The sequence below is a fragment of the Camelus dromedarius genome, chromosome 9 (genome assembly GCF_036321535.1).
Source record: "Camelus dromedarius isolate mCamDro1 chromosome 9, mCamDro1.pat, whole genome shotgun sequence".
In the NCBI taxonomy this organism is placed as follows: domain Eukaryota; kingdom Metazoa; phylum Chordata; class Mammalia; order Artiodactyla; family Camelidae; genus Camelus; species Camelus dromedarius.
In genome coordinates this window covers 69,047,651-69,074,230 of record NC_087444.1, presented here as the reverse complement: position 1 = coordinate 69,074,230, position 26,580 = coordinate 69,047,651, and the positions used below count along the sequence as shown (strand labels likewise).

At 54.1% G+C, this 26,580-nt stretch overlaps 2 protein-coding genes across 4 annotated transcripts; one reads left to right on the top strand and one right to left on the bottom strand.

Moving 5' to 3' along the window:
• The first annotated feature begins 2,294 nt into the window (after positions 1-2,294).
• On the top strand, positions 2,295-8,358 carry HIPK4 (homeodomain interacting protein kinase 4). Its single transcript, XM_010985197.3, has 4 exons — positions 2,295-2,874; positions 5,360-5,716; positions 6,685-7,530; positions 8,049-8,358. The coding sequence occupies exons 1-4, from the start codon at positions 2,410-2,412 to the stop codon at positions 8,226-8,228; spliced, it is 1,848 nt and encodes a 615-aa protein (XP_010983499.2). The 5' UTR covers positions 2,295-2,409; the 3' UTR covers positions 8,229-8,358.
• An 841-nt stretch (positions 8,359-9,199) lies between these two features.
• On the bottom strand, positions 9,200-26,503 carry PLD3 (phospholipase D family member 3). Of its 3 annotated transcripts, XM_010985199.3 has the most exons (13): positions 26,359-26,450; positions 25,360-25,526; positions 16,484-16,575; positions 16,310-16,384; positions 16,079-16,221; positions 15,430-15,613; positions 13,957-14,077; positions 13,748-13,875; positions 12,446-12,646; positions 11,046-11,185; positions 10,326-10,491; positions 9,746-9,845; positions 9,200-9,654 (listed from the first exon to the last, which is right to left on the bottom strand). In XM_010985199.3, exons 3-13 carry the CDS (start codon positions 16,508-16,510, stop codon positions 9,467-9,469), a joined length of 1,473 nt encoding a protein of 490 aa, XP_010983501.1. In that variant the 5' UTR covers positions 16,511-16,575; positions 25,360-25,526; positions 26,359-26,450; the 3' UTR covers positions 9,200-9,466. The 3 variants fall into 3 exon arrangements, with proteins under 3 accessions (XP_010983501.1, XP_010983500.1, XP_010983502.1); XM_010985198.3 differs by lacking the exon at positions 25,360-25,526 and having other exon boundaries at positions 26,359-26,503; XM_010985200.3 differs by lacking the exons at positions 25,360-25,526; positions 26,359-26,450 and adding an exon at positions 17,147-17,253.
• Between the last annotated feature and the right edge of the window lie 77 nt (positions 26,504-26,580).

Genomic DNA, 26,580 nt, shown 5'->3' with positions numbered 1-26,580 from the left:
GTGAGTGTGTTTACTGGGGGGACGGGACAGTGGAGGGGGTGGGGGGGGCGAGTGCAGAGAGAGTCCCTAAGGAGGGGGGACTTGGCCTGAGGGGATCCTGTGCACAGGGAAGCAGGTCACCCCTGGTCTGAGGAGAATCAAGGAGGCCCTGGGGTGGGCCTGGTGGGAGGGACTGCCCTAGCCCTTCAGGATTCCCACGGGGTCCTCTGAGCCGGGAAGTTCCCCAGCAGAGCACAGCTGTAGGACCCCTCTGCCCGGGACTCTGCCTGTCATGGGTGACCCACTCCTGCCAGGATTACCCCAGGATCCCTAAGAGAGCGGCATACAATTGCTCCGTACCTGCCCTCTGCTGGCCGCCTCGTCACCTCCAAGAGCACTTCTGCATTCTGGCCCATCCCTTTCCTGTCTGGCTGGTTGGACTGCCCGGTTCACCCCAGCCCCACCCAGGAAGGCCCCTCCTGATCCCCTCTCCAGGATCACGGGGTCAGAACCTCCACCCCAGACCCCCGGCTGCCTTTTGGGACTAAGTCCCAGGGTCTGCAGCTCCTATTGGGGCTGGGACTCAGTCCCCAGGGACCCATCCCCACTCAGAATCTAAGCCCCAGCATCCCCCATGTCTCTCTGAGATGCCCTAGACAAGCTCTCTAGTCCCACATCTCCTCTGAGGCCCCTGATAGCTTCCCCTCCACTCCTCATCACATCTCCACCTTCCCGCTCTAAAGGGTGGAGGGCTGTGCCCTGAGAGGTCACAGATGCCCCACTTACTCCAGCACCTTCTCCCTTCAAGCCGGCCCCCCTTGGGTCACTCCTGCACCACATGTTCCTCTTTATCCCTACCAAACATGGCAGGAGTGACCTACATTCCTCGTGTCCACCCTCTGCCCAGGCTCCCAGCATTTGGGCTTTTCCTCTCACCACCGCTGATCAGTCCGTGGGCTCGATGAGCTCTCAGGGCTTCTCTCTCATGTGTCCTGACTTCTCAGGGCTCCTTCCTCCTTCCAAAACTCTCTCTTCTCTCTCTTCCCTCCTCTCTCCCCCTCACACCCCTTGGGCCCTCAGGGCTCCTCCCAGGCCCTCCACACCCACACCCTCCCTGGGTCATGTCACCCTCCCCATGGCTCCCAGACCTCATTTCTGTGCTGACAGTTCCCAAATTCCCTCCTGGGTCCACAGGGGCATCCAGTGGCCTCTGCACACACCCCTTGATGTCTCCTGGATACTGGGAGGTTGTATGGGGTGGTGGTTCAGAGCTTGGCTCTAAAGCCAGACTGCTCAGCGTCAAAACCTGCCTCTGGCACCCAGCTAGGTGATTTAGGCATTTAAACATTTTTTTGCCTCTTTTCTCTTCTATAAAATGGCAATATTAAAAAAAATAAAATGGCAATTTTAAGATGTATGTTGTAAGGATCAGATAAGACTTCTAAAGGCCTCAACATGTGTTTAAATGTTTCAATGTAAATTTCCTAACATCCTCTTCCCCAAACTGCTCCCCATTCCTATTCACGTCTCAAGAAACCATCCCATCGTTACCCAGGCCAGAGCCTTATCCTGCACAGCTCCCTCTTTTCCCCCATACCTGCCAGTTGCAGGGCCTGTCTTCCTGGCCTCCTGAGTGTCTCATCCACCTGCCTCTTCCCCCACCTCCGCCAACTTCTCCCACCTGAGCCTGCTGCAAGCTCTGGGCCTCCACTCTTGCCTCCTCGAATCCACTTTTCTTCACACAGTAGCTTTGATGCTCCAATCTGACCCTGCCCTCCCTTGCTCAAAGTCCTTCTGTGGCTCCCCACTGCCCTCAGAACAAAGTCCAAGCTCCTTTGCCTGGCATTCAAGACCTTTTGCAACCTGGTCCCATATCAGTCAGACCTACCCCATGGCAGCCACAGGCAGAGGCAAGTGTTTTCTGAGCAGAGACACACACACAAATCCTCTAGCTTGGGAAGACAGCCTCTCCCCACCTGTTTGGGAATGTCCCATTCCTCTCTGCCCTAGGTCCACAATCAGACTCTCCTCTCCTTCACCTGCCCAGCCTCTCCAGTGTTCCGCCCCTGGATGGGGGAGGGGGCACTACTTGCCACCCCACCCCCCATTCCAGCGTGGGCTGAGGGTCTCCAACAACAGAACCAGAGCCACTCAGCAACACTGGAACCCATTCGGGGGGGCCTGGGGCCCCTCGTCCCAAGCCAGGAGGGCTTCGGGGGGAGGGGTGCAGCCCCTGGCAGACTCGCTGTGTGGCCCAGAGGTCTGGGGGTTGCCAGGGAGGCAGGGGTGAACCTCACAGGGCTAGGGACGAGCGCAGTTCTCTTTCCCCCACTGGGGGAGCCTCAGGGCCGGCGTCGGGGCAGGAGGCTCCGGAGGCAGAGCCCGTGGGGCAGGGGTGGTGGCAGGGCAGTGTCCAGCGACAGGGGCACCATGGCCACCATCCAGTCAGAGACTGACTGCTACGACATCATTGAGGTGTTGGGCAAGGGCACCTTCGGGGAGGTGGCCAAGGGCTGGAGGCGAAGTACTGGCGAGATGGTGGCCATCAAGATCCTGAAGAACGACGCCTACCGCAGCCGCATCATCAAGAACGAGCTGAAGCTGCTGCGCTGCATGAGGGGCCTGGACCCGGAGGAGGCCCACGTCATCCGCTTCCTTGATTTCTTCCACGACGCCCTCAAGTTCTACCTGGTCTTCGAGCTGCTGGAGCAAAACCTTTTCGAATTCCAGAAGGAGAACAACTTCGCACCCCTCCCCGCCCGTCACATCCGCACGGTCACCTTGCAGGTGCTCAGAGCCCTGGCCCGGCTCAAGGAGCTGGCCATCATCCACGCCGATCTCAAGCCTGAGAACATCATGCTGGTAGACCAGACCCGCTGCCCCTTCAGGGTCAAGGTGAGTGCGACTGCCCAGGTGTGGCAGTGTCCCTTGTTCCTGTCCTCTCCCAGATTCCCCCAGCCCTGGATGCTCTCCTGACGCTGAAGTCTCCCTTGTCCCTCACTTGTCTCCCAGCCCTGAGGTCTCCCTCCCTGGCCTTGATGCCTCTCCCCACCTCCTGGCTCTGAAATCCTCTGCATCTCTCTATCCCAATTCTGACATCGTCTCCCTCCAAGACCTGAGGTCTCCCCATCCTTGTCAGGTCTTAGCTCAGCTAAGACCCCCGTAAGGGGCAGGAGCAGAAAGACAGTGAGGGGTGACTGAGAAGTGGGCCAGGTGGGAGACATGGGTGGGTGGGACCAGTGACAGGGTAGTGAGAAGAGGAGATGTGGGTGAGTTCTGGGTAGATTTGGGAACAAGACTTGCTGGTAAATCTTATGTGAAGCGTGAGAGAGGAGGAGAGGGCTTGAGGGAGGATGAAAGCCTGCTGTCCTAAGCGACTGGAAGGATGGCAGCTTCATCCTGAGTTTGTTCATCAATAAACCTTTTCCGAATGCATGCTCTGGGCCTGACCCTGTGCTGGGCACACAGGCACCTCCTCGGTGCTGTCACAAGTCCCTAGGTTCCCCAATCCCGGCTCTGACCCCTCTGTCTGCTTTTGGGTTTGTTACTATCTGGTGATGGGTCTGAACTAGGGGCATAGTGAGGGCAGGGCCAGGAGCATTTAGGTCACCACTGTTTCCTCAGCATCTCCCAGCCTAGTGCTGTCGTGTAGTCAGTGCTAAATGAATGGCAGAGATACAGGGAGATACTGAGACAGGAAAAGGGAGATCATTCTGCCCCAGTAGATGGAGGGACAGAGACCCAGTGAAGCAGAGATTCTCACAAACACAGCAGGAGACAGACAGGACAGATCCATGACACCTGGCCAGCACTGGTCTCCTGGCTGCATTTGTGGGATGAATGAAGGAATTCCATGAAAATGGACTGAGTGATCAGGTCATTCAAGCTCTCTAAGATTCAGGCCTCAGCTGTCTGTGTTCAGAGTCCAGGTTAATAACCATTTTGTCACACTGCCTTCTGTACACAGAAGGTGAGGGATGGCTGAATCAGAAGCAGAGAAATTCCAGGAGGGATCCCGAGGGAGGGACTGAGACAGGATCACAGAGATTCAGAGTGAAAATGGCAGATTGCTCCCCCGAGAGGCATCGGGAGAGACAAGGACCTTCCGGCATTCACCACGTTAGTGCAACAGGTGTTCATCAGCACCTGCATGTGCCAAGGGCCAGTGTGGGGTGTCACTAAGTGCTTGATGATGAAGACAGAATAGAACCTGGGCTTCAGGGAGGTGACACAGAGATGGAGAGAGAGACTGAGAGATGGGAGACAGACAAGTGATGAAGAGGCAAAGAAAGAAAAGAGAGAGACAAAGAAGACACAGAAAGAAAGAGCATGATGGGGTAAAAAAGCCCATTCATTCACTCTTTCCTGAGCCCCTGCTGTGTGCCAGGCGCTCTTTCAGGTATCTAGGGATGCAGCAGTGAACAGACAAAATCCCTGCCCTCATGGGACTGATGTCCAAGTTGAGTAGAGAAACAATGAACTCCATACAAAGGTAGCATATAGTATGTGAAATGGCGTTAAGTGCTATGGAGAAAAGCAGAGGGCCAGCAGGGTGGATAGAAAGGGTGGGCTGTGCTGTTTTTGATAGGATGGTTAGCAAAGACTTCCCTGAGAAGGTGACATTTGAGTAAAGAGTTGAGGTGAGAGAGGGAGCCATGTGGACATCTGGAGGAAGAGCATTCCAGGCAGAGGGAACAGCCAGTGCAAAGGCCCTGAGCTGGGAATGTGTCTGGCTTGTTCAGGGAATAGCGAGAGGCCCATGAGGCTGGAGCTGGGTGAGTGAGGGGGAAGGTGGGAGAGGGTGAGGGTGGCAAGGGGACCGGGCAGATTGTTGGAGGCTTGTGGGCCTGGGTGAAGACTTTTATCACAGGATGTGGTAAAGCCACAGGAAGATTCTGCGCAGGGGAGGGAGGTTGTCTGACTCAGGTGGTCACAGGGACCCTCGGGCTGCATGTGAGGGGCAAACTGGAAGGTGGGGGTGGAGGGGAGAAACAGGGAAACCGGCAAGGAGGCCCCTACATTAGTCCAGGAGGGGGATGAGAGGACAGGATCAGGGTGGGGCCGTGGATAGGATGCAGAGTGGGCAGAACAGCAGGAGGAATCAGCAAGATTGGCTGATGGCCAAAGTGTGAGGTGAGAGAGGAGAGAGGATTCCTGACCCTAATGGGTGTAAGTTCTAGTGGAGAGAAACAGAGACAGAGAGACAAACACGCAAACCAGAGACAAGGGCTGGAGGAGATGGACAGGAGCATTAACAAGAGATAAGACTCACAGACGCAGTGACAGTCAGATGGCTGATGAAGGAAGACCCTGGCGAGAGATGCCAAGGGAGACTCAGATCGGCCCTCCTGGCCCATGTGCCTCCCTCCCCACTGCTCAGGTGATCGACTTTGGCTCGGCCAGTATATTCAGTGAGGTGCGCTATGTGAAGGAGCCGTACATCCAGTCACGCTTCTACCGAGCCCCTGAGATTCTGCTGGGGCTGCCCTTCTGTGAGAAGGTGGACGTGTGGTCGCTGGGCTGCATCATGGCTGAGCTGCACCTGGGCTGGCCCCTCTACCCGGGCAACAATGAGTACGACCAGGTGCGCTACATCTGTGAGACCCAGGGCCTGCCCAAGCCCCACCTGCTGCACGCAGCCCGCAAGGCCCACCACTTCTTCAAGCGCAATCCCCACCTTGATGCCACTAACCCCTGGCAGCTTAAGTCCTCGGCTGACTACCTGGCTGAGACCAAGGTAGGGGGGAAGGGGGGGCGAGGAGGGCAGTCAGTGTTGGGGCTGCCACATCAAGAAAAAAAATCTAGGCTAGATCTCAGAGAGGACCAGGAGCTTGGGGGTCAGCTGCGGGGGTTGTCACAGCAAGAGGGCTCTGAGTGAGACCCCAGGTAAGACTGGAAGTCAGGGCAGCCTGTCTGCCACCTCTGTGGCTATGGTCATCAAACTTGTGTGGCAAGAGTCTGGGTGAGACAGCAGAGAGGACTGGAAGTTTGGGCCAGCCATGGGAGCAAGAGAGGAGTCTGGGTGAGACCACAGATGGGACTGAAAGTACATGGCAGCTCCTCTGATAACTCCTGGGCCAGTGGTTGTCAAACAATTTGGCAAAGATGGTCTGGGCTTGACTCCTGGGAGGCTCAAGGGCTGAGATCAGATGCAGAAGCAAGAGGGGTCTGGAATTGATTCCAAGGAGGACTAGAGGGTTAGGGCAGCCCTTCTACTAGCCGCTGTTCGGGACCGGACCCATGGCCTGGCGGGGGGGGCGGGACTGGAGGTCTGGGGCAAGGTGTGAAACTTGGGCCAGTGAGAGCAGAGAGAGAGGTGAGCCGGAGGGTGGCCAGGGTGTAGGTGGTGCTGGGATTAGGGCCTCCCCAGAGCTGTAGGATCAGGGCACAGTAAAACAAACGATTACAGTCAGCTGTCCTTCCTGCAGCAGTAGGAGGGCTGTGGATTAGACTAGAGGGTGTCTAGTGTTAGTGAGCAGGTATGGTCCTCCCAGCAGCAAGAGAGCGCCAAGTCAGATCATGGGCAGCACTGGAAGTCAGGGTTCCGGTGTGTGGACTTCATAGCCACAAGAGAGCTCTGGGCCAGACTGGAGGGCAGACTGGAAGCTGGGGTGGGAGGGTCATAAGTGGGCCCCACAGCAGGGGTGCCTGGGGCCCAAGGCTTGGACTCGGTGACAACCCCTGCCCCACCCTACGTCCCACCAGGTGCGCCCGCTGGAGCGCCGCAAGTACATGCTCAAGTCACTGGACCAGATTGAGACAGTGAATGGCGGCGGGGCAGCCAGTCGGCTGACCTTCCCGGACCGGGAGGTGCTGGCGGAGCATGCCGACCTCAAGAGCATGGTGGAGCTGATTAAGCGCATGCTGACATGGGAGTCGCACGAGCGCATCAGCCCCAGCGCAGCCCTGCGCCACCCCTTTGTGTCCATGCAGCAGCTGCGCAGCGCCCACGAGACTACCCGCTACTACCAGCTCTCACTGCGCGGCTGCCGCCTCTCTCTGCAGGTGGAGGGCAAGCCACCCACGTCGGTGGTGGCTGCTGCAGAAGACGGGCCCCCCTACTACCGACTGGCCGAGGAGGAGGAGGCTGTGGGCCTGGGCAGTGCGGGGGGCAGCGGGCCTTTTTTCCACAAGAAGGCACCAGGCATGCAAAGGGCCATCAATCAGCTGGACGACCTGAGTCTGCAGGAGGCGGGGTGTGGGCTGTGGGGCGAGACCCGTGCCGATGTGGTCCCTGACATGCTGGTCCCACTCAAGGCAGCTGCCGCTGGCTGTCGGGTGGCTGACCCCGGTCCCGAGCCCATCCTGGCCTTCTACGGCAGCCGCCTGGCAGGCCGCCACAAAGCCCGCAAGCCACCTGCAGGCTCCAAGTCCGACTCCAACTTCAGCAACCTGATCCGGCTGAGCCAGGCCTCTCCTGAGGATGACACACCAGGCCGGGGCAGTGGCTGGGCTGAAGGAGAGCACCTAGGGGCCTCCGCTGAGCCGCCCGCCATCCCGCAGCGGGAGGGGGATGGGCCAGACATCAAGGACATGACCATGGAAGTTGAGGTGAGCTGGGCGGCAGCCAGGGTGCAGGTGGTTCTGGGATCAGGGCCTCCCCAGAGCTCTAGGATCAGAGCACAGTAAAACCAGCCTTGCCTCCCACACAACTGGATGGCCTGCTGCAGGGTCCAGCATCTGAGGTCCGCCCTCAGGATGTAAGGAAGCTCAGCAAACACTAATCCGTATTCAGGCTGTGTAAGAACTCAGAACACAGCAGTCCACAGACAGGAAGTGATAAAGCCCTAGTACTCCCAACAAGCCCATCACAGCTCACCCACCCTCAGGAAGACATGACAGACCCTCAGCAAACACATCTTCAGGACAGAGGAAGGTCTCAGCACACATCATTTAAGCCTCCAAAATGGATGAGGGTTCAGCATGTACAAAATTGTCCTCAGGAAGTGACAAGGATGCAGTTGGGACCAGAAGGAGTCCATGAGGGGCAGGCTGGTTGTTCCTCAGGGCAGGTGGGGGTTGGGGTGAGGGGCACTTCTTGGCTGATGCCCGTCTCTTCTCCCCAACAGAGGCCAGGCCCTGAGCTCTTCGACCCCAGCAGCTGTTCCGGGGAATGGCTGAATGAGCCAGAGTGGACCCTGGAGGGCATCAGGGGGCCACGGGTTCAGGGGCTCCCACCACGCCACACCCACCCACACTGTCCGCCCCGGGCCACTAGCTTTCTGCAGCACGTCGGCGGGCACCACTGATGGTGACCCACCCCTGCCCATTACTGGGGGCTGTGCTAGTGGGGCTGGCATCCCCTTGTCAAAGCCATCCCCTGAACCGACAAATTATTCTTACAGAAAGATAGTTATCAAGAAATTCCCCACTCCCCCCACCCACGGCGCACGCCTGCACACACACCCCGAACACAGGAGGGTTTTGGGGTCTGGCCCCTGGCCCCCTTGGCCAGAGGGACACAGGAAGGGGGCTGTACCCCGCTGGCTCTGAGCACGCTCTTGGCCCTGCTGCCTCTGTTTATTTCAATAAAGAACTGTTTAGCTGTTCTGCCTCATGCCTGTCCTCCCTGCCTGAGGCCTGGACTGGTGTTGGGGTGCGGTTCAGGCTGGGGTCCAGGCCCTGCTCTCCAATGCTGCCCCCAGCCTGCCAGTGGCTCAGGCTGGAGGCTGTGCTTGGCGCACTGACCCATCCCCTAAAGAAGCTCAGTGCCTGGCACACAAGAATCCACCCTCAGAACATTCTTGGTGTTCAGCAGGTGCCAGGTTTAGCCAGACGCCAAATTCTCATCATCTGTTGGCCTGTGTCTGCCAAAGGTTACAGGCTTGGCATGCACTCATCCATGCTTGGGACATGCGAAGTGTAAATTCACTTGGCAGGTGTACATTTCACGCTCGGTACATGCTCTAGTGTCCAGACATGCGAGTCCACCCTGGGGATAATGCAGTGGCTCAGCACGTGCTCATCTGGCTGGGAACATGCTGAGCGTGCAGCACACGCTGCCTCATTCTGGTTATACGAGGTCACACGCGCATGCTCAGCACATACAGGCCGAGGGCTCAGCACTTGCCAGTCCACACTGGTCACCTACTGAGGGCTCAGCACATACCAGACACATGCTGAGGGCTCAGTGCACAGGAAGATGTCCCCACCAGAGGCCCATGCCAGCTGTCCCCTACCCAGACACCCTACCTCACACCACTCAGTCAGGCACAGGCTGTACAGATAAGTTATTTACTTCTTATTATGACCTTGGGCCCTCTTTGCCCTTGAAAGTGGGGTGGGCCAGGGGGCCGGGCCCAGCATGCACCCCCACTTCTTCGGGGGCTAACCCCTCCCCCAGCTCGGCTGGGTCCTCTGGGGCCACAGCGTCAGGCCAGTGGGGGCGGAGGTAGAGGTTGGAGAGCAGGGGGGGAGCCTGTTAGAGCCACAATGGGGCAGACAGAAGCAGGGGCACAGGGACGGGGACTGTCCGCTGGACCGGGCCTCAGAGCAGACGACAGGCGTTGCCCACGCTGTCGGCTGAGGTATCGAGGTCATGGCTGTAAGGGGAGTCCCAGTCCCTCAGGAAAACCGCCTCCAGCTGGCTGCGCAGGCCGCCCCGCCCGTTCTGCGTCACCAGCAGCGAGGTGCCCGCCGTCTCAGTGAAGTAGCTGCCGGACCAGTTGGAGGTTCCTATGGGGCGGGGGTGTGGGGGCAGAGAGTCAGGGCCTCTGGCGGTGCCTGGACCCCCTTCTGTCTCCCCGGCGGCCCTCAGAACACTCACCGATGTAGGTGGCACGTTCAGTAACCATGTACTTGTTGTGGTTGACACGGGCATAAGGGATTCGAGCCTGGGCCTCGTCCGCAGGGACCACAAAGAGTTTCTGAGGGGAAGGGGGAGATGCAGGGTGGGTTAGAGAGCCCAGGGTCTAGGGGGCGTGGAACCAGATCTTCAGGACTGAGGACTTGGCTGCTTCCCATGGGGCCTTGAGGGCAGGAACAGGGCCAGGTGGAGTGGGTGCTCAGTAAACACCGACTGACGGGGAGGACCTGGTTGCCTCATATGCCACCTCTTCCCTCTAGAATGGCTCCTTTTCCAGAAAGTCTTCCTTCCCCAGGTCTTACATCCAATGTCTCCTTTTCCAGAAAGTCTTCCATGACACCTTAACTTGGGCAGGTGCTTCCCCTGGGCTCCCCAAACCCGGCCCTGACCCCTCTGCCCACGCCCTCAATCCTGGCCCCGATCCGTGGTGCCCCCCAACCAGGCATAGACCACTCTGGGTGACAGGTGAGCACCACGAGAGCTGTGTCCTCAGTACTGCCCTGCACAGGGGCTGAGGGGTGGATCTAGGGTAGGTGCTTACCACCTGGATGTCAGAGTGGGTGTGGTTGTCACGCAGGGCAGCCAGGGACAGCAGAAAGGCCCTCATGGATGGCTCGGAGTGTCCCCAGCAGCTGATGAGCAGGCGCACCTTGACGCCCCGCTCGTAGGCAGCCCGCCGCAGCCCATCGTCAATGGCAGGCCAGAACCTTAGGGAAGGGAGTGCGGGCCACGGAGGAGGCCTCACCTCAGCTTTAGGGAGCCAGGCCTGGGAATCCCCAGGCTCCAAGACCACCCCATCTCTGGCTCCCAGTCCTGCTGCTGCAAGCCCAATCTTCCCATCATCTTGTCTGCTGACTCCAGACTACCTGCTCTGAGCCCCCAGAGCCCAGTCATCCCCACTTCCCGTCCCAAACCTGAATACTTAGTCCCATCTCCCAAGCCCCTCATCACATTTCCAGCTTAAACTCCTGCCCCTACCTCCAGAAATCCCACATCCTGCATCCTCTGCCTTAAGACTCCAGTCCCCCACCCCACCCCCAATATTCTCATCCTTTTCTCTGTCCCCTTTGCCCTATCTCAAGCATCCAGACCCACTCTCCCTGTCACCTGTCTCCTCTGCCTCTTGCCATGGTTCCCCCTCTGTCTGTCCTCTGGCCTTGGCCCCCTGCCTGCTTTCTGGGCCCCATCACCCCTTCTCCCAGCTCCTCTTTCACTTGCAGTGGCTCCCTTCCCCAAGCCCTGTTCACGCGCCCAGCAGTACCTGCGCGGGTGGGAGAACTCCATGGTGGGCAGGTAGTTCATGACCGCGATGTAGATGAAACTCCGGGCATTATCCACCACGTTGAGCAGGGCCTTCAAGTCTGGGGTGCGGCCACTCGGACACAGTGGTGGAGGCGCACTCTGGGGGATGAAGGGACAGTCAAGACACGTGTCCTGCCAGGGGTGCCGTCACAGTGGACTCCAGTTATAGACAGCTCGTCATGAGCCAGGTCCTGTGGGTCTCACTGAATGCTCAGCCTCCATGAAGGGGAGAGATAATTAGCACGTCCCTTACAGAGGTGAGAAAATGGAGGCGCAGAGAGGGTAAGTGACTTGTCTAAGATCGCACAGCTGATAGATGGAGACAGGATTTGTACCTAGGGTGTCTGGTTCCAGAACTTATGCTTTAACCCAGCGATTCTCAACATGAGGTCCCTGATCTGGCAGCAACAGCATCACCTGGGAACTTGTTAGAAACGCAGATTCTTGGGCCTTGCTGCACATGGCACAGGGAATCAAGGTGCTGGGGTGGGGCCCAGGAATCTGGGTTTTAACAAGCCGTTCTGGTGATTCTAATGCATGCTCAGGTTTGAGGAGCTCCGTTCTAGTCACTTTTGTCCCTGACTTGCTCACAGTTCACCCTGATGGCACTTCTCACGTGCCCACCCACACCAGGCTCTTCACGTAGCTCCCTCCATCCTCACGAAAGATGAGCAAACTCAAGCTCTGAAAGCAGAAGTGGTAATGGGGGAACCTTTCATCCCCCGTGGGAGACCACTGGAGCAAAGGACCCCAATGAGTCATCCCTGCATCTGTGCCTTAGTGTGGCCTTCCACCATGATGCTGGGGTTGGCCAGGTGACTTGCTCAGGAGAACCGAAGGGGACACAGGTTGGCCACCCCAATTAGTGAAAATATCAACAGCTAAAACAGCACTGCCTTGTCCAGAGTGCCACAGGCGACGGTCGGCATTGTCCAATAGAACTTTCCACAGTGATGGAAATGTTCTCTATCTGCCCGCCCAATATGGCAGCCACTTGCTGCGTGTGGCTACTGAGCCCTTGAAATGTGGCTAGTGTGACTGGAGAACTGAAGTTTTATCCACTTTTTATTTAAATTGATTTAAATGGAAAGAGCCATAGGTAGCTTACACCAAGGGCTCAACCCTGCACGGACTCTCCTCATTAGTCCTAAAAGATTGTAAATATTATGATACCCACTTCCTAGATGAGACCAAGGCCTAGAGATGTTGGGACATAGTCCAGGCCCCTGAGTGGGCAGGAATGATGGCTAGTGGTCAGGACCCTCCCATTCCCACCAAATTACTGAGCAGGGCTAGATGGAGGCCATGACTGAGGGCATGTGGCCGAGGTGTGACAGGTCCCTCTTCCCTCGGACTCACTGCCAGGTAGGCCAGAGCAGGGGTTCCGTTGAGGCAGATTTCCATGGGTGTCTCTTGATTGTAGCGGGTGTCATAAGGCCGGGGCCAGGTTGATGGGATGGAGCTGCCCGCCTGGCCCAGGAACCAGTAGGCCTCGAAGATCTTGGTCAGGTCTCGAGCTAGGCAGCTGCAGTTGTACATGACCACGCCCAGCTCCTTGACCTGAGGGAGGACAGTGCTGAGGGGGCTGGTGGCCCAGGACTCACAGGTGGCACGGACACTTGCAGATACTCCCCCTCCCTCCCCGGTCTCCCTTCCTGTCCCTCACCCCTCTATCTGTCTGTCTCCCCTCTTTCTGCCCCTTAGCTCCCCCTTTCTCCCAACTAGAGTCCTGGTATAGACATGAACTTGACCAAGACTGAAGTCTTGAGTCCAGTTTTGGTGACCATCATTCAGTTATTCTGAAGCTCCAGGTTGCCTGAACCTTTGCACATGCTGTTGCTTCTACCTTCTGCTGATTTCCTACCCAGTCTTAGGTCTTAGCTGGTAGTTTCCTCCTCCAGGAATCCTGCCTTGACTGTCCAGACTGTGTCAGGCATTCCTGGAGGCTCTCAGGGTCCCTTGGGCTTCCCTCATCACTCTTTCTGGTGACAAACCTATCTCCCCATTGACTGACTAGGAGGACAGGCACCGGGGATGTCTCAGCCACAACTGTATCTTCAGCATGCACTCTGCAGAGCTGGTGAGATTAGGGGCTTGGGAAATATTTGTTGAGCAAATAATCATTGCCTAAGCTGTACCCCTCTCCTGTCTTCTGCTAATTCTTGCAGATCCTCTAGGTATCAGATTAGTTGTCGCCTCCTCTGGGAGACTTTCCTTGATACCCCAGGTTGGGTCCCCCAACCTGGCCCTAAACCCCCGTGCTTGGGCTTCCTCCATTCCAGTCTTGACCCTTCTGGGAGGACACTGCCTGTGAGAAGCCTGTCTCTGTACTGGGAGCTCCAAGAGGTACATCTGTTACTGCCATGTTCCAGGATCAGAACAGGGCTGGGCTTAGAGAAGGCACTCAGGGAGGGAATAATGAAGGTCAAATAGGTGGGCAGAGCTTTGAATGGCCTGTAGACGGGCTGGTAGTTGCCACTGAGGGGCTTCCATGAACAGGGGGAGGGCAGCGGAGGACTGGATTGGTGAGGCCTGGCAGGAGGTGGGAAGGAAGCCATTGCAGAGGCTAGATGGAGAGGACTCTGGGGTTAAAGTGGGATGCAGTTGGAGGCTGGGGCAGGCAGAAGCCTAGGAGGGCAGGTGGGTAGGGTGCAGGCAGACCTGGGTCAGGGAGCGCCAGTCCATGTTGGCACTGCCGAGGTAGAAGTGGGTCTGGTCCACCACCCAGAACTTGGTGTGCAGGACGCCATGGGTCAGCTTCTGCATGTCCACCATGCGGACCTGGGCACCTGCAACCGACAGGGGTGGTGGTCAGGGACTGGCTTGAGCAGCCCCAGGCCCAGCCCACCCCCAGCTGTCCCCTAGCTCACCGCTTTGCAGCAGCGCCTGCAGGTCCGCCTGGGGCTGAGGCCCGTTGGGCTTGCTCACGGTAATGCGGACCTTCACACCCCGGGGTGCCAGGGCCTGTAGCTGCCGGAGGACCTCCTCACCCTGCAGGGAGGCGAGAGCCTCTGAGGGGCTGGACCAGCCAGCTCTCCAATCCCATGCCACACCCCCATGGAGTTGTGTTGAGATTTGGCTTCCAGGACTGATCAGGCTTTATATTAGCCAGTATACTTAGGGAAGGCTTTGCAGGTTAAGGTATTAAAATCTTTCTTTATCTGTTTTAATAACTGGCTGCTCTGAACCCTGCTAGAATCTCCCTGCTACTCCTGCCCTTCACAGGACCTTCCCAAGATCCTGACTTGGAAGCATCAATGCCTGACACCACGGGGCTTCTGGGCCCATTACAGGATGCTGGCGGCACAGCGCAGACTAGGGGTCTGGGAAGATATGGGTGAGGCTTGCTGATGCCAATAACAATCATAGTAACAGCCAATGATTCCCGGGTTTCAACTCTGAGCCGGGCCCCGCTTCTAAGCTTCTTCACATCTGAACTCATTGAATTCTCACCACCCTCACTGATGAGGCAGGTCTGAGTATATCTTAAGGTGCAGATGAGGCAACTGAGCATTGACGAAACCAAAAGTGAAGCAGGATTTGAACTCAGACCGTCTGCCTCCTGTGTCTGTGCTTTGCGCTTTGAACCACTCCGGTAGGAACCAGCAAGGTATGGGCACTCAGATAATTTTTAACTGGTTTATATTTTTTTCAGGCAATGCTTAAAGAGCCCCACAATTTTAATTAATTGAAGCCTACCTCTGACAAAGAGAGGCAGCAGGGAAAGGGGATAGATTCACTGTGCTTTTTAATGAAGGACTTATCCAACCACCCAGGCTGTTCCTTTTCAAATCCTGAAGTATTATGTTTAAGTTTCCAGGCCCTAACAAGGCTATAATAGCAAATGCTTATAAAGGGCTGGCTCTGTCAGGCACTGTGCTATAATTTGCAGGGATTGGCTTGTTTCATCCTTATAAGAGGTGGGTGCTAGGTATTGGCCCCATTCTACAGATGAGCAGACTGAAGCCAGAGAGGTGAGGTGACTTGCCCAAGGTCACACAGCTGGGAAGTGGCAGCCTGGCTTGAGACTGGGCTGGTACTCACTCCATATTTCCATTTCTTTGAGTGACAGGACTGGGGTGACTTATGGGCAAGTGATATCTGTCAGCCTAATCCCTTGTAACCAAACCCACACCCTGACATTCAGAGGCCTCCAGATGACCATGACAAAACACCCCCATCCAGAGGGCCATGTGAAGACAGTTGCTCCCAAACACCTGTGTCCAGCTTGTTGTGTGAGACATGCCCACCTGTCCCCTGAGCTTCAGGGGAACCCCCTTTGCCCCCACCCCATTGCCTCCCACCACCCCCTGCTGCCAGCCAGGGCCCAGGTTGCCAGGTACCTGCTGGGCAGAGGGCTCCTGAGTGTGGGTGTCATTGTTGGTGAGGGTCCAGTAGAAGGAGGCGATGTCCAGGCTGCTGTGGGCACCGGCGAGCAGGCCCAGCCAGGCCTGGCTGGTGGATGGGTTGCCCGTGGAGGCATTGGGGAAGTCTAGGCCCTCAGGAATGCTCTCCACCAGCACTGCTCTGGGGGGTGGGGGGAGGCAGAATCAGCCATAGGGGGCTGGAATGTGAGTGCTCACTTGTCTCCCCAAGGAGTATGGAAGACTGTGTATATTTGTGTGTGCCTATACGCAAGATTCTCTGCATGTCTGTGTCTTTGTCTTTTCAGAGGTGCGTATGTGGATGTCCATGTGTGTGCATGTGTGTCCACAGATGTGGATGGAAGATGCCATGTGTGTCTGTGTGTGCCTTTCTGTTCACTGACAAAAGATGATGCTGTCGCTGCCATGGCAACAGTGTGGGGGAAGCGGGTGAGCATGGAGGGAAGAACCTGTGACGATGGTCTACTTGGAAGTCTGTGATCTCCTCACTCTGTCTTGACTACTGGGTGCAGGCCCTGCTTATTGCGTGTTGACAGGTCCTCAGTTTGGCAGTGCTCCTCCCCCCACCATTCAAGGCTCCCTGCTCCCACCCTCTGCTGCCACTTACTCGCAAGGGTCATAGCAAGGGGCTGGGCGCTGATTGGGCCCGAAGAGATGCAAGTCGCCGTATTCCCATAGAAACAGCTGAGTCATCAGGGCACCGAAGCCCACAACTGCCAGGATGAGGACCAGCAGGACCCAACGGGCTTTCTGTGGGGAGGAGGAGGTGATCAGTCAGCCCAAGGCGGGCAGCCCAGCCCATGTCTGAGACAGAGTGAGGGTGGCAGTGGGCTCCTACCTTCTCTGCAGCCTTCCAAGCCTCGATCTCATTCATGGGAAGTTCGTTGGCGGGCTCCTCAGCAGGCACCTTCAGCTGGGGGATCAGGATGGTAGGGGGGTGACAGGGCAGTTCAGCAGGACCCCCTCCCTCCACTGGGCCCAGCCCCTCCCCCGAGGTCCCCCATCCACCTACCTCCTGGTACATCAGTTTAGGCTTCATCTTGCCAGGCAGCTAGAGGATTCGCAGAGCCCAGGTGGGAAAGTGGGTGTGTCAGGGTCTCCAAACTGCGGGGGAACAAAAGCTGGCAATGTGTGGGGGTGTTCTAGGCTTTTGGGGGACATCATAGAAAGCAGATCAGTCTTGGGCTCACAACACTCATTGGGTCGCCTTGTCTGTGATCACGGGGGCCACTGGCACTGTGCCTGTCACCCCTAAAGGAGGAAGCTGACTGCTGGTCAGCAGAGATTTCGAAATTCCTCAAGGTCCAACCCCTCTGCTTTCCTCCCTTCCCTCTGCAGTGCCCCCCAGCCCTACTTTAGTGCGCCCACCCTGCCCCTCATTAGCGTCCACACTGCTCCCCATTAGCACCTTCCCTTCTCTGAGCTCTAACCTATACAATTTCCAAAGTGACAGCTCCGGATTGGGTTAGCAGAGTCCCAAATCTTTGTGCCTGGCTTTTTCCAGCCCTGGGATTACCCAGAAGTCATTTTCCAGGTGGCTCCTCTGCCTCTACTCTCAGGTGCCCACCAGACAGCTCAGGCCAGGAGCCCAGGATCATCGGGGCCTCCGCTCCAGCCCTCAGCCCATCGCCCAGTCATCCTCCCTTACCCTACCCCAAAGGGGCATCGGCCTTACTCGGCAGGCGGCAGCTGCTACCTCCACGGGGCCCCAGCTTCTGCCCCAACAGGCTGAGCAGGGGCGGGAGGGAGGAGGGGACGGGGCCCGAGGGGGCTCCGCCCACTGCAGCGGGGAGTCTGCGCAGTGAGCCTGCCAGTCCGGGCTCACTGCAGGCAGAAGGGGGGCCTGGCCCTCCACATATGGTCCAGCCAATCCGGCCGGGGAAGGGGGAGAGTATATGGCTGAGCGATCGGCTTTGCTACACTCCACTCTAGAGACCCGCATGTGGGTTAGGGAGGCCACAGGTAAAGAGAGAAAACCCCACATCTTTTCTCGTCCACAAATCTTGTGGACTTTTGTACCATAGGCATGTATTAACTAGTCAGAAATAAATACATAAATAAGATTAATGATTTTAAAAATGATAAAATACAATGGAATGATCAAGGCGTAATAACGTGATGTAGAGATGTAGCGATAAAATCAGTTTAGAGGACACAGCCCACACTACGGGAGGGGAAGAGCCGGGTCAGGGAAGGAGATGGTGGGTGTTCCATTGGAGTCTGTTTGAATTGCAGTCAGTATTTGATTTAAAAAAAAAAAAAGCCAACTGACATTTTGATAGGGATTTTTGAACTTTTGTTTCTTAAATCCAGGCTCTCGCTGGAGGGATAAGGAGGGTTTCCCACCTCCCATCTCCGAAGCCGGGTTTAAGGCCACAGCTGGAGAAATAAACTGGAGGACTCCTCCCTAACCACCTCTCTCAGTGAAAGAGGGGCAAGATCCCTTCCGCACATCCAGGCAGGAAGTCAACAGACAAATGCAGAAAAGGATTATTATTGAGAGAAGCAACAGCGTCAGAAGTGGTTGCCTTGGCAGCGGGATTTGGGAGTGGGTCAAGATTGCTTTTTATTGTACGCCGCTTTCCTTTTTTTAAACTTGTGAAATATAAACGACTTACAGAAAAGTAGAGAAAACATCTCTGCGCACGATAAAAAATAATTATAAAGTGAACACAGGTGTTGCACGTCCCAGGTTTTGTCACGTTTAAGGATCAATCACGCGCATGCATTAACGTGATTTAAAGAAAGAAGGAAAAAAGAAAATTCCAAAAGGGAGCTAGGTTCTCCCCTTACCGCAATATCCAGCCTAGATCTGAAAGGATAATTTGGAAACCCCTCCCCCCGCAACGTCTGATCCCAGATTGTCAAGGGCAGAAGATACCCCCTAGGTCCACTTCTCTCATTGCAGGGAGCCCGCCAAATGAGGATGGGTCAAATGGATCCAGCAAGAAATAGCAACAGACTGAGGTTATCTGGAACTCCAGAGGTCACCAAGGGAAGCAGAAGATGTCTTAGATGTGGCTGACCGCAATGTTGGGGTGGGGGCGTGGGGTGGGAAAACAAGTCTGCCTTTTATTTATCTATTTGTGAAAGCCTTGGTGAAAAATGTTTTAAGAATATAGAGTTGGAACAGCAGATGATGGAACATTAGGGAAGCTAAGATAAAAACAAAACTGTGAGGGTTGGGACTGGACACAAGGATTCCTGGGAACTGGGATGGCCACTAATAAACCAAAAATAGGAAGAAAATAGACGGATTTCATTCAATTTGTTAGCGACCTTTTGCCTCTCAAATTGTGCAGTGATGACAGGTCTGTAAAGATGGGTTTAATTTTGACTTGTTATATTTTTATCAAAGCAATCTACTTAAGGTATTTAAAAAGAAAGCTAGAACTGGAGAGGTGGTGTGGATTGGATTACGCTGGTGAGGCAGTTAAAACTGCGGCTTCCAGAGCCAGATGCCTGATTTTAATGAGCCTCAGTCTGTATGTGACTGACCTCAGAGGAGTGACAATGCATCTGTGCCTTGGCTTTCCCATCTGTAAAATGGGTATGGTAACAGTAGTGCCTACTCTTCACAAGGCTGTTCATTCATTTTGCATACATTTATTGAGTACCTGTGCAGCAGGTATTGTTTAAGTACTCGGGTTATCACTGTGAACAAAACAGACATGAAGTAAGACAGAAAGAAAGAAGTTAGGAAATCAACTAAATGTTAGAAGGTAATGAACGCTACCGAGACTCAGGGAAGAGGGACAAGGGTCAGGGTAGGGTTGGGATTGCTTGCAATTCTAAATAAGGAGGTCAAGGAAGGCCTCACTGAGAAGGGGATACCTGAGGAAAAAAATTCGAGGGGAGGAAGGGAGCTACATGAAACTCTCAGGAAAGAATGATCTAAGCAGCGGAACAGCCAATGCAAAGGCCCTCAGGCGGGAGTATGCCTAATAAAGACTGGAAAGAGCAAGGAAGCCAGTGTGTTGGTAGTGGAATGGTGAGGTGGGGGGCAGGGAAAGAGAGGAGGTAGTCAGAGAGGTGACAGGACCGGATCATGTAGGGCTACCTGGACTGTGGCAAGAAGGATAGGGGCCATCGTGCAGGCTCTGAGCAGAGGAGGGAATGTGGTGGCCTCAAAAAAGGTTATGTCAGATGTGATTATTACTCCTGGCACTTATAAATGTGACCTTATTTAGAAAAAGGGTCTTTGAAGACGTAATTAAATCAAGGATATGGAGATGAGATTATTCTGGATTATCTGAGTGGGCCCTAAATCCAAAGGCAAGTTTCTATAAAAGAGGCAGAAGTGAAGACCATGTGACTAGGGAAGCAGAGATTGGAATGACACGGCTGCAAACCCATGTATGCCTGGAGCCACCAGAATCTGGGAGAGGCAGGGAATAGAATCTCCTCTAAAGCCTCTGGAGGGAGCATGGCCCTGCTAACACCTTGATTTTGGATTTCTGGCCTCCAGAACTGTGAGAGAATAAATCTGTCTTTCTGAGCCACCCAGTTTGTGGTACTTTGTTACAGCAGCCCCCGGAAACTAACACAAGCGTTTGCAGGCTCCCCCTGGCTGTGTCAGGAACAGACTGGGGGCTGTGTGCATGTGTGCAGGGGCACGAGAGGACAGAGGAGAAAGGGTGGACAGGACTAGGGGGTGGGCAACCAAGGGGAGAAGAGTAGATAGAGTCTGGGTTGCATTCTGAAGGTGGAGCTGATGGGATTTCTAATCAGACTGGACACAGATTCCAAGTGAAGAAAGGAGGCCAGGAGGCCTCCAAGGGTTCTGATCTAAGCATCTGCAAGGATGGAGACACCAACAGCTGATTTGGGGAAGAGTGAGGAGTTAAGTTTGGGGAAAAGGTCAGAAATATATATATTTTTAAATAGTAAATACATTTTTATGTGTTTGAATATGTAAAATCTGAAATGTCTAAAATCTATCCAAATGGCTCCTTCAAACTAAAGGAATTAATACCTATCAAGTGCATAGAATGAGCATGCAGGAGGTCCTCAATAGATGATTGTGTGAAGGATACTATAAGCCCAAAAGAAAAAAAGGCATGGTTCCCTCTGCCTCCATCCTCCCCACCCTTGCCCAGGCAAGATGGTTGCTTTTTATTATAGGCCTTCACTTACTATCTTTAAAAGTTGGGGGCCCCCTCCCCAACATCCCAGTCTCCAAAAAGGACTGTGGCCTCAGCTGGAGAAGTATCCAGCACCCTCAACCCCAGCTCCCTAGGGGGAGTGGACAGGATGAAATGGAAGGTGGGCACGGGCAGCCGCGCACAGAGCCTGGCTGGCATTCTCTGCTCATCTCAGTTCCTGGGAACCCACTCCAGGGCTCCAGTGCAATGTCCAGGCTGGTCCTTATGCCCTGTCCCCTTGGCTTGTGCCCTGCTGACTTGGGGTGTGACACCACAGTCCACAGAAAAAGGAGGAAGCAAAACCCACTGGGCTTTTGAGACACGTGTTAGGTCACAGCTCCCTGAACACTCTGCCTCTGGTGGGGGTGGGGGTAGGATATTTGACCCCTGTTCCACAGCAGCACTTTGGAGTGGAGAGTCCTGGGTTCAAATCCCACCTCTGTCAATTTCTTACTGAGTAACCTCACATATGGGGCTTTACTTATTTGAGCCCTGCTGGCCTCATCTATAAAAGGAGGATCATCTTACACCCGTCTGGGGAGCATCTGGGGAGCAGTGGCTGGGGGATCTCTGAATGGTTTAAGGGGGAGGGTCTGGCAGTCCCAAAGCCCTGGGTTCAGCTCTCAGCTCTGTGTGTTCCTGGGAGAAGAGGCTCCCTTCTCTGAGCCTCACTTCCATTCTCAGAACAATGGGGAAACTAAAATACCAACCTCACATTTGCAAGGAAGCGTCAATGAAACCATCCACGGCAGGCAGGTAGCACAGTAAACGCCTGGTACAAGCTGGCAGGTGAGGTGTGTCCCCTAGTACCCTGTACACACTTCTATCACAGATAGACTTGTATGTGTCCCTTGAAAACCTAAGTCTATGTCTAATTTATTCCTCCACCCCACCCCAGTACATTGTAACCACTCAATAAATGTTTATTGAAAACAGAAGAAATGAAGCAGCAGAAAGCCCTCCTTAGATGTCTCTCCAGATCCAGTGACACTTGATTCATACACAATGATAAGTGGCTTGTGTTCTGACCCCAGAGCAATAGGATAGGTGCAGGTAATGGCATCTCAGCCTGACAGTAAAATTCAAAGTCAATTCAAGGTTCATTTAAGCCATCTGGAGTGCAAAGGAGGGTGTGGGGCCAATTAACTGCTGCAGCACACAGGAAGCACTGGACAGGCCGCACCTCAGGAAACATTTACAAACCCTTGGACCTTCCATATGGCCCAAAACAGAAATGTTCTTGTGTTTAAAGGAGCTGATTTTCACTTGATTGCACAGACCCCTTTGGACTGAACAATCAATTGCCTGTGGTCAAGTCTACAGGAAACAGAACAGAGCACTGGTTTTGTAAACTTTGTTTTCTTTTTAGCAGTAGAACCTTTATTTCAAAGGACCCCTTTATTTCTAAATGTCCTTTCGAGGAAGAGAAGATGCTTGGTCTGAAAAAGTTAATTAAGTAAAAAACAAAAATAACAAAAACACTCCATCATGAATGGTGACAATTTCTAAATTGGAACTCTAAAATCTAAGCTGTCCCACCCTTACTTAAAACCCCTCTGTGGCTCCCCATTGCCTTTGGGACAAAGTGCAACCATCTTACCATGTCCTCTTAGGCCCTATATGGACAGGCCCCTGCAGACCTGCCCCATCATTACAGCTTCAGTTCTCCTTTCTGACTCCAAAGCTGTCTCCGACTCTCACCTCTCCCCCAAACTCCAGCTCTGGAAGTCTATGGCCTCCTAGATACCTCCCCCTGGCTATCCCTAAGCCCCTTATACCCATGTCTTCAACTGCCCTTAGCATCTCTCCCAAACCTGCTCCTCCCCACAGCTCCCCATTTAAAGGACAGCTGTCCTACCCATTCTTCAGGTCTTAGCCTGTGTGTTACCTCCTCCAGAAAGCCCTGACTCCCCTGGAGTCCTGGGCCTTGTCCTGGATGCCTCATAACTAACTTATCCATTTGGCTTCCCCAAGTCTCTCCCACCCACCCTCTTTCTCTCCCATCCACAGCTTCAGTCTGGCCTCTCCCACCTGAGTCCTCACTCCAGTCACCACCCTTGGCCCCCAGGCTTCACTCAACCCTTCCAATTCCTCTCTATCCAAGTCTGACTCTGCTCAAAACCTCCCTGTGGCCCCCCAGTATCCACAGGATAAAGTCTCAGCTCCTCACTGCGGCTCCCAGGGCCCCAAATGATCTTCCCTTAATAACCTGTTGGGCTTATTCTCTTACCATCCTTGATGGCCCGGCCATATTTAATATCTTTCGGTTCCTTGAACTGAAACCACACTTTTACCACCAAACCCACTCACAGCTGCGCCTCCTGCCTAGCATAGCTTTTTCTCCTCTTCATGTTGCTCATTCCTATCCTCTTGTGTACCACCTCCTTTAGGAAGCCCTCCCTGACCCCCTGGCTGACACAGGCACTCTCTTTGGCCTCTGGCAGTCTCCTGGGCTTCTGCATCCCAGCCCAGATCCCTCTGCCTATGCTGCCCCCAGCCTGGCTCTGACCACACTGGGCTGTCACTGCCTGGTAATGGGTCCATTTCTCCCACTGAACTGTGAAACCCATGAGGGCAGGGCCGGCTCAGTCACTGCCGAGTCCCCAGTAACACGCAGTGCAGGGACAGTACATGGCAGATGCTCAGTGGCCCATTCATTTATGTATTCATTTCAACTAGTATTTATTCAGTGACTATTGCTGACAAGCCCTGTCTGGCAAATGGAGGTACAGCACAAAACAGAAAAAAACAAAAAAAAATCCCCGGGAAGGAAGAAATTCCTTTGAGGAAGTGAGACAACAGATAAATGAGTGAAACATACAGTATATGCCTTGGAGAAAAATAAAACAGGGGAAGGGAAGAGTTGCATCAGAATTGAAAATGGTTGATGTTACTTCAAAAATAACAACACATCTGGGGCAAACAAGCATCATTATCCCTGTTTTTCAGGGACAATCACTGCTCAGGTCATTTGTTGGCTGGGAATTTGAACCCAGAGCTCAGTTCTGTTTCAGGATGCTACACTGTGGAACCATTTCATGAACACAAAGTAAGGCAGAATGTCTTCTCCCTGCCACCCTGAGGGAGGCCTGAGCCTGTGAAAAGACAGGATGTGGTAGAAAGGGTAGGGCTCTTTATGTTTATTGAAGGAGGCGCTGCTCAAAACACTTGATATATTCAATCCTCACAACAGTATTTTTTTAGCCCCATTGAACAGATAAAGGAACTAAAGACTCAGAGAGGTTAAGTCACTGGCACAAAGGGACATAGCCAGGAAATGGCGGAGCCAGGATTTAAGCCCAAGCTGCCTTAGGGTCCCGGGTGTAGACAAGATGCCTCTTCTGTTGTTGAACATCTGTAGATTTGTGGCACCCTCCCTCCCTCCCCTATAGTGGCTGAACCCAGTGGTGGCTCTGGTCTCTCAAAACCTCTATGAACATCCCCTCCCCTTCCGAATCTTTGAGAGGGACGTTTAAGGCTTTCTCCAAATATAAAGGATATATGAGGGCAGCTTTAAGAAGAGGACTCTGGCTCTCCTTCCAACCAGGCTGCTCTTGCCAATCCATTCTTGGTAGAAGTTCTCCAGCTGCTGCTGCTGCTGCTGCTGCTTCAGGTCATATCACGTCACATCAGATCATGTCCCTTTTCTCCTCCAAATCCTCCCACCATACTCAGAATAAAGCCAAAGTCTTCTCTACAGCCCATGAGACCCCAGAGGATCTGCCCCATCCCTCCTCTAACCTCATCGCCCACCCCTCTCCACCCTCACCGGCCTCCTTGCTATTCCTTAAATATTCCATGCATTCTCCTACTACAGGGCCTTTTCATCTGCTGTTCTCTCTGCTAGAATGCTCTTCCCCCAGATAGCCATGTCACTCTCCCCTCCTTCAAGTCTTTGTTCAAATGTCACCATGTCAGAAAACCTTCCCTGACCACCCTACTTAAAACTACAACCTCTGCATTCCCCACGTCCCTTCTAACACATCATATGATCTACTTACCTGTTTGCTTATTGTCTCCTACCCAGGCTAGAATGTAAACTCCATGAGGCAAGGGATCTTTTTTTTAATATATATTTAATTTTTTAAAACAATTTTGTTTGTTTTGGGGGGGAGGTAATTAGGTTATTTATTTTTTAAAGTAGGTACTAGGGATTGAACCCAGGACCTCATGCATGCTAAGCATCTGCTCTACCACTGAGCTATACTGTCCCCCTATGGACCTCTGTTTTGTTCACTGATGTGTCTCCAATGCCCAGCACAGGGTTGAACATGTAGATCATGCTTAATAAATATTTGCTGAATAAAGAACTTGCGTTTTCATTCCCAGGTTGCACATGTAGCAACTGAGGCACAGGAACCTTAAGCCACCTCTGCCCAAGGTCATGCAACTGTTTAAGTACTAAATGCTAGAACCAAGATTGGAATCAGACTGTTCCAGGCCCCAAGCACACGTGGCTAATGACTATCCTCCACTGCCATGTTAAGGCAAGGTGAGTGACTAAGATACTTACCTTTCCACATGGGGATTCAGCGTTGCTGAGGTTTGACTAAGGTGTGGTGAGACCTGCCTCATCTCTCTGTACCCCCAATTCTACAACTCAAGGGAAGGCTGGGCCTAAGCTACCTATAGTCTTCCCCTCACCATGCCCTCCTTGACTCCTGCCATGGCTAAATGCTCTCAGTTTGGGGGGTGGGGATTCACTGAATCCAACAAGATAAAGAGATAGGCATTAAGTATTTACGTGAGCAAGGTTCGTGATGGCTGATGGGCCACCCCCTCAGGTGTGGTGACGTGGCAGAGGTGGGGACAACATGGAGATCGTGACGTGGGGCAGCGTGGGTTGGCGGCCATGGCAGAGCATGTCAGGATACGGGGAGTGTGATGACACCACGGGAATGATGAGGGCAGCTAGGGGGAAGGGGGAGAGTGACAATGAGGAGGTGATGAAGGTGACTGGATGAGGGTGAGATGGTTGATAATATTAGCCCAAATCGCCACATCAAGCCGGGCATATCACAAGAATAAGCTCACTGAATCCTCACACTCATCCCTGACATAGGTGTCCTTGGGTGCACTTTACAAATAAGGAAGCTGAGATTGCAAAGGTTTGATTAGGTGGTCAAGGCACACCCTGGGTAACAGCTGTAGTACCCGGTATGGTGGCCAGTATGTGAGGTGACACTGGGAAATGATGAAGACATGAAGGGAAGAAAAACAAATGTAAAGCAGGGTGGCTCCTTATGAGGAAAACTAGATGCATTAGGCACCGACAGTAACCACCAGAGGAGCAAAGGTGACAGGGAGGGAAGGAGACATATGGGGTGAGGATGACATACGGGAAGCATGAGTTCGATTTAAGGAGATGGTGACAGGAGGAGTGCGAAGGTGACACGAGGGTATGATGACAATTCATGAGAAGTGAAGACTTCATAAAGGAGTAACAGTAATACAAGAGGGGTGCAGGCGACATGAGAAGGCGACGACTTAAAGTGCGGCGGTTGCGACATTTGGTGGCAATGAGGGCTTAAAGGGAACGAAATCTTGTTAAGAGGGTTGATAGCGACTTAAGGAGGGTGATGGCGACATAAGGGGAGTGGTAACCATTTAAGCGAGATGCAACATAAGGGGAGGAATGGCGACATAAAAGGCCAGAGGACGATGTAAGAGGAGAGATACATTATAGACGAAGGACAACACGAGGAGGGCAGCCGAGGCGCCGCACCCCCAGACCACACATTACCTGCGCTCCACGGCTCCCACTCCGGGACCCAGCCCTGCGTGCACCTTCTAGGCTGGAGCCCCGCCCGACCGCCCCCGCCGCGCGCAGGCGCACTCAGGACGGACTGCGGCTGGCGGGGGCCAGGCAACTGCCTTCTTTATTGGCCGCGCTCCTCGCCAGCGCGGGGCGGAGGGAAGCGCCTGGGAGACTGCAGGCGGTCACGTGAGGGTTACGGCTGCGCTC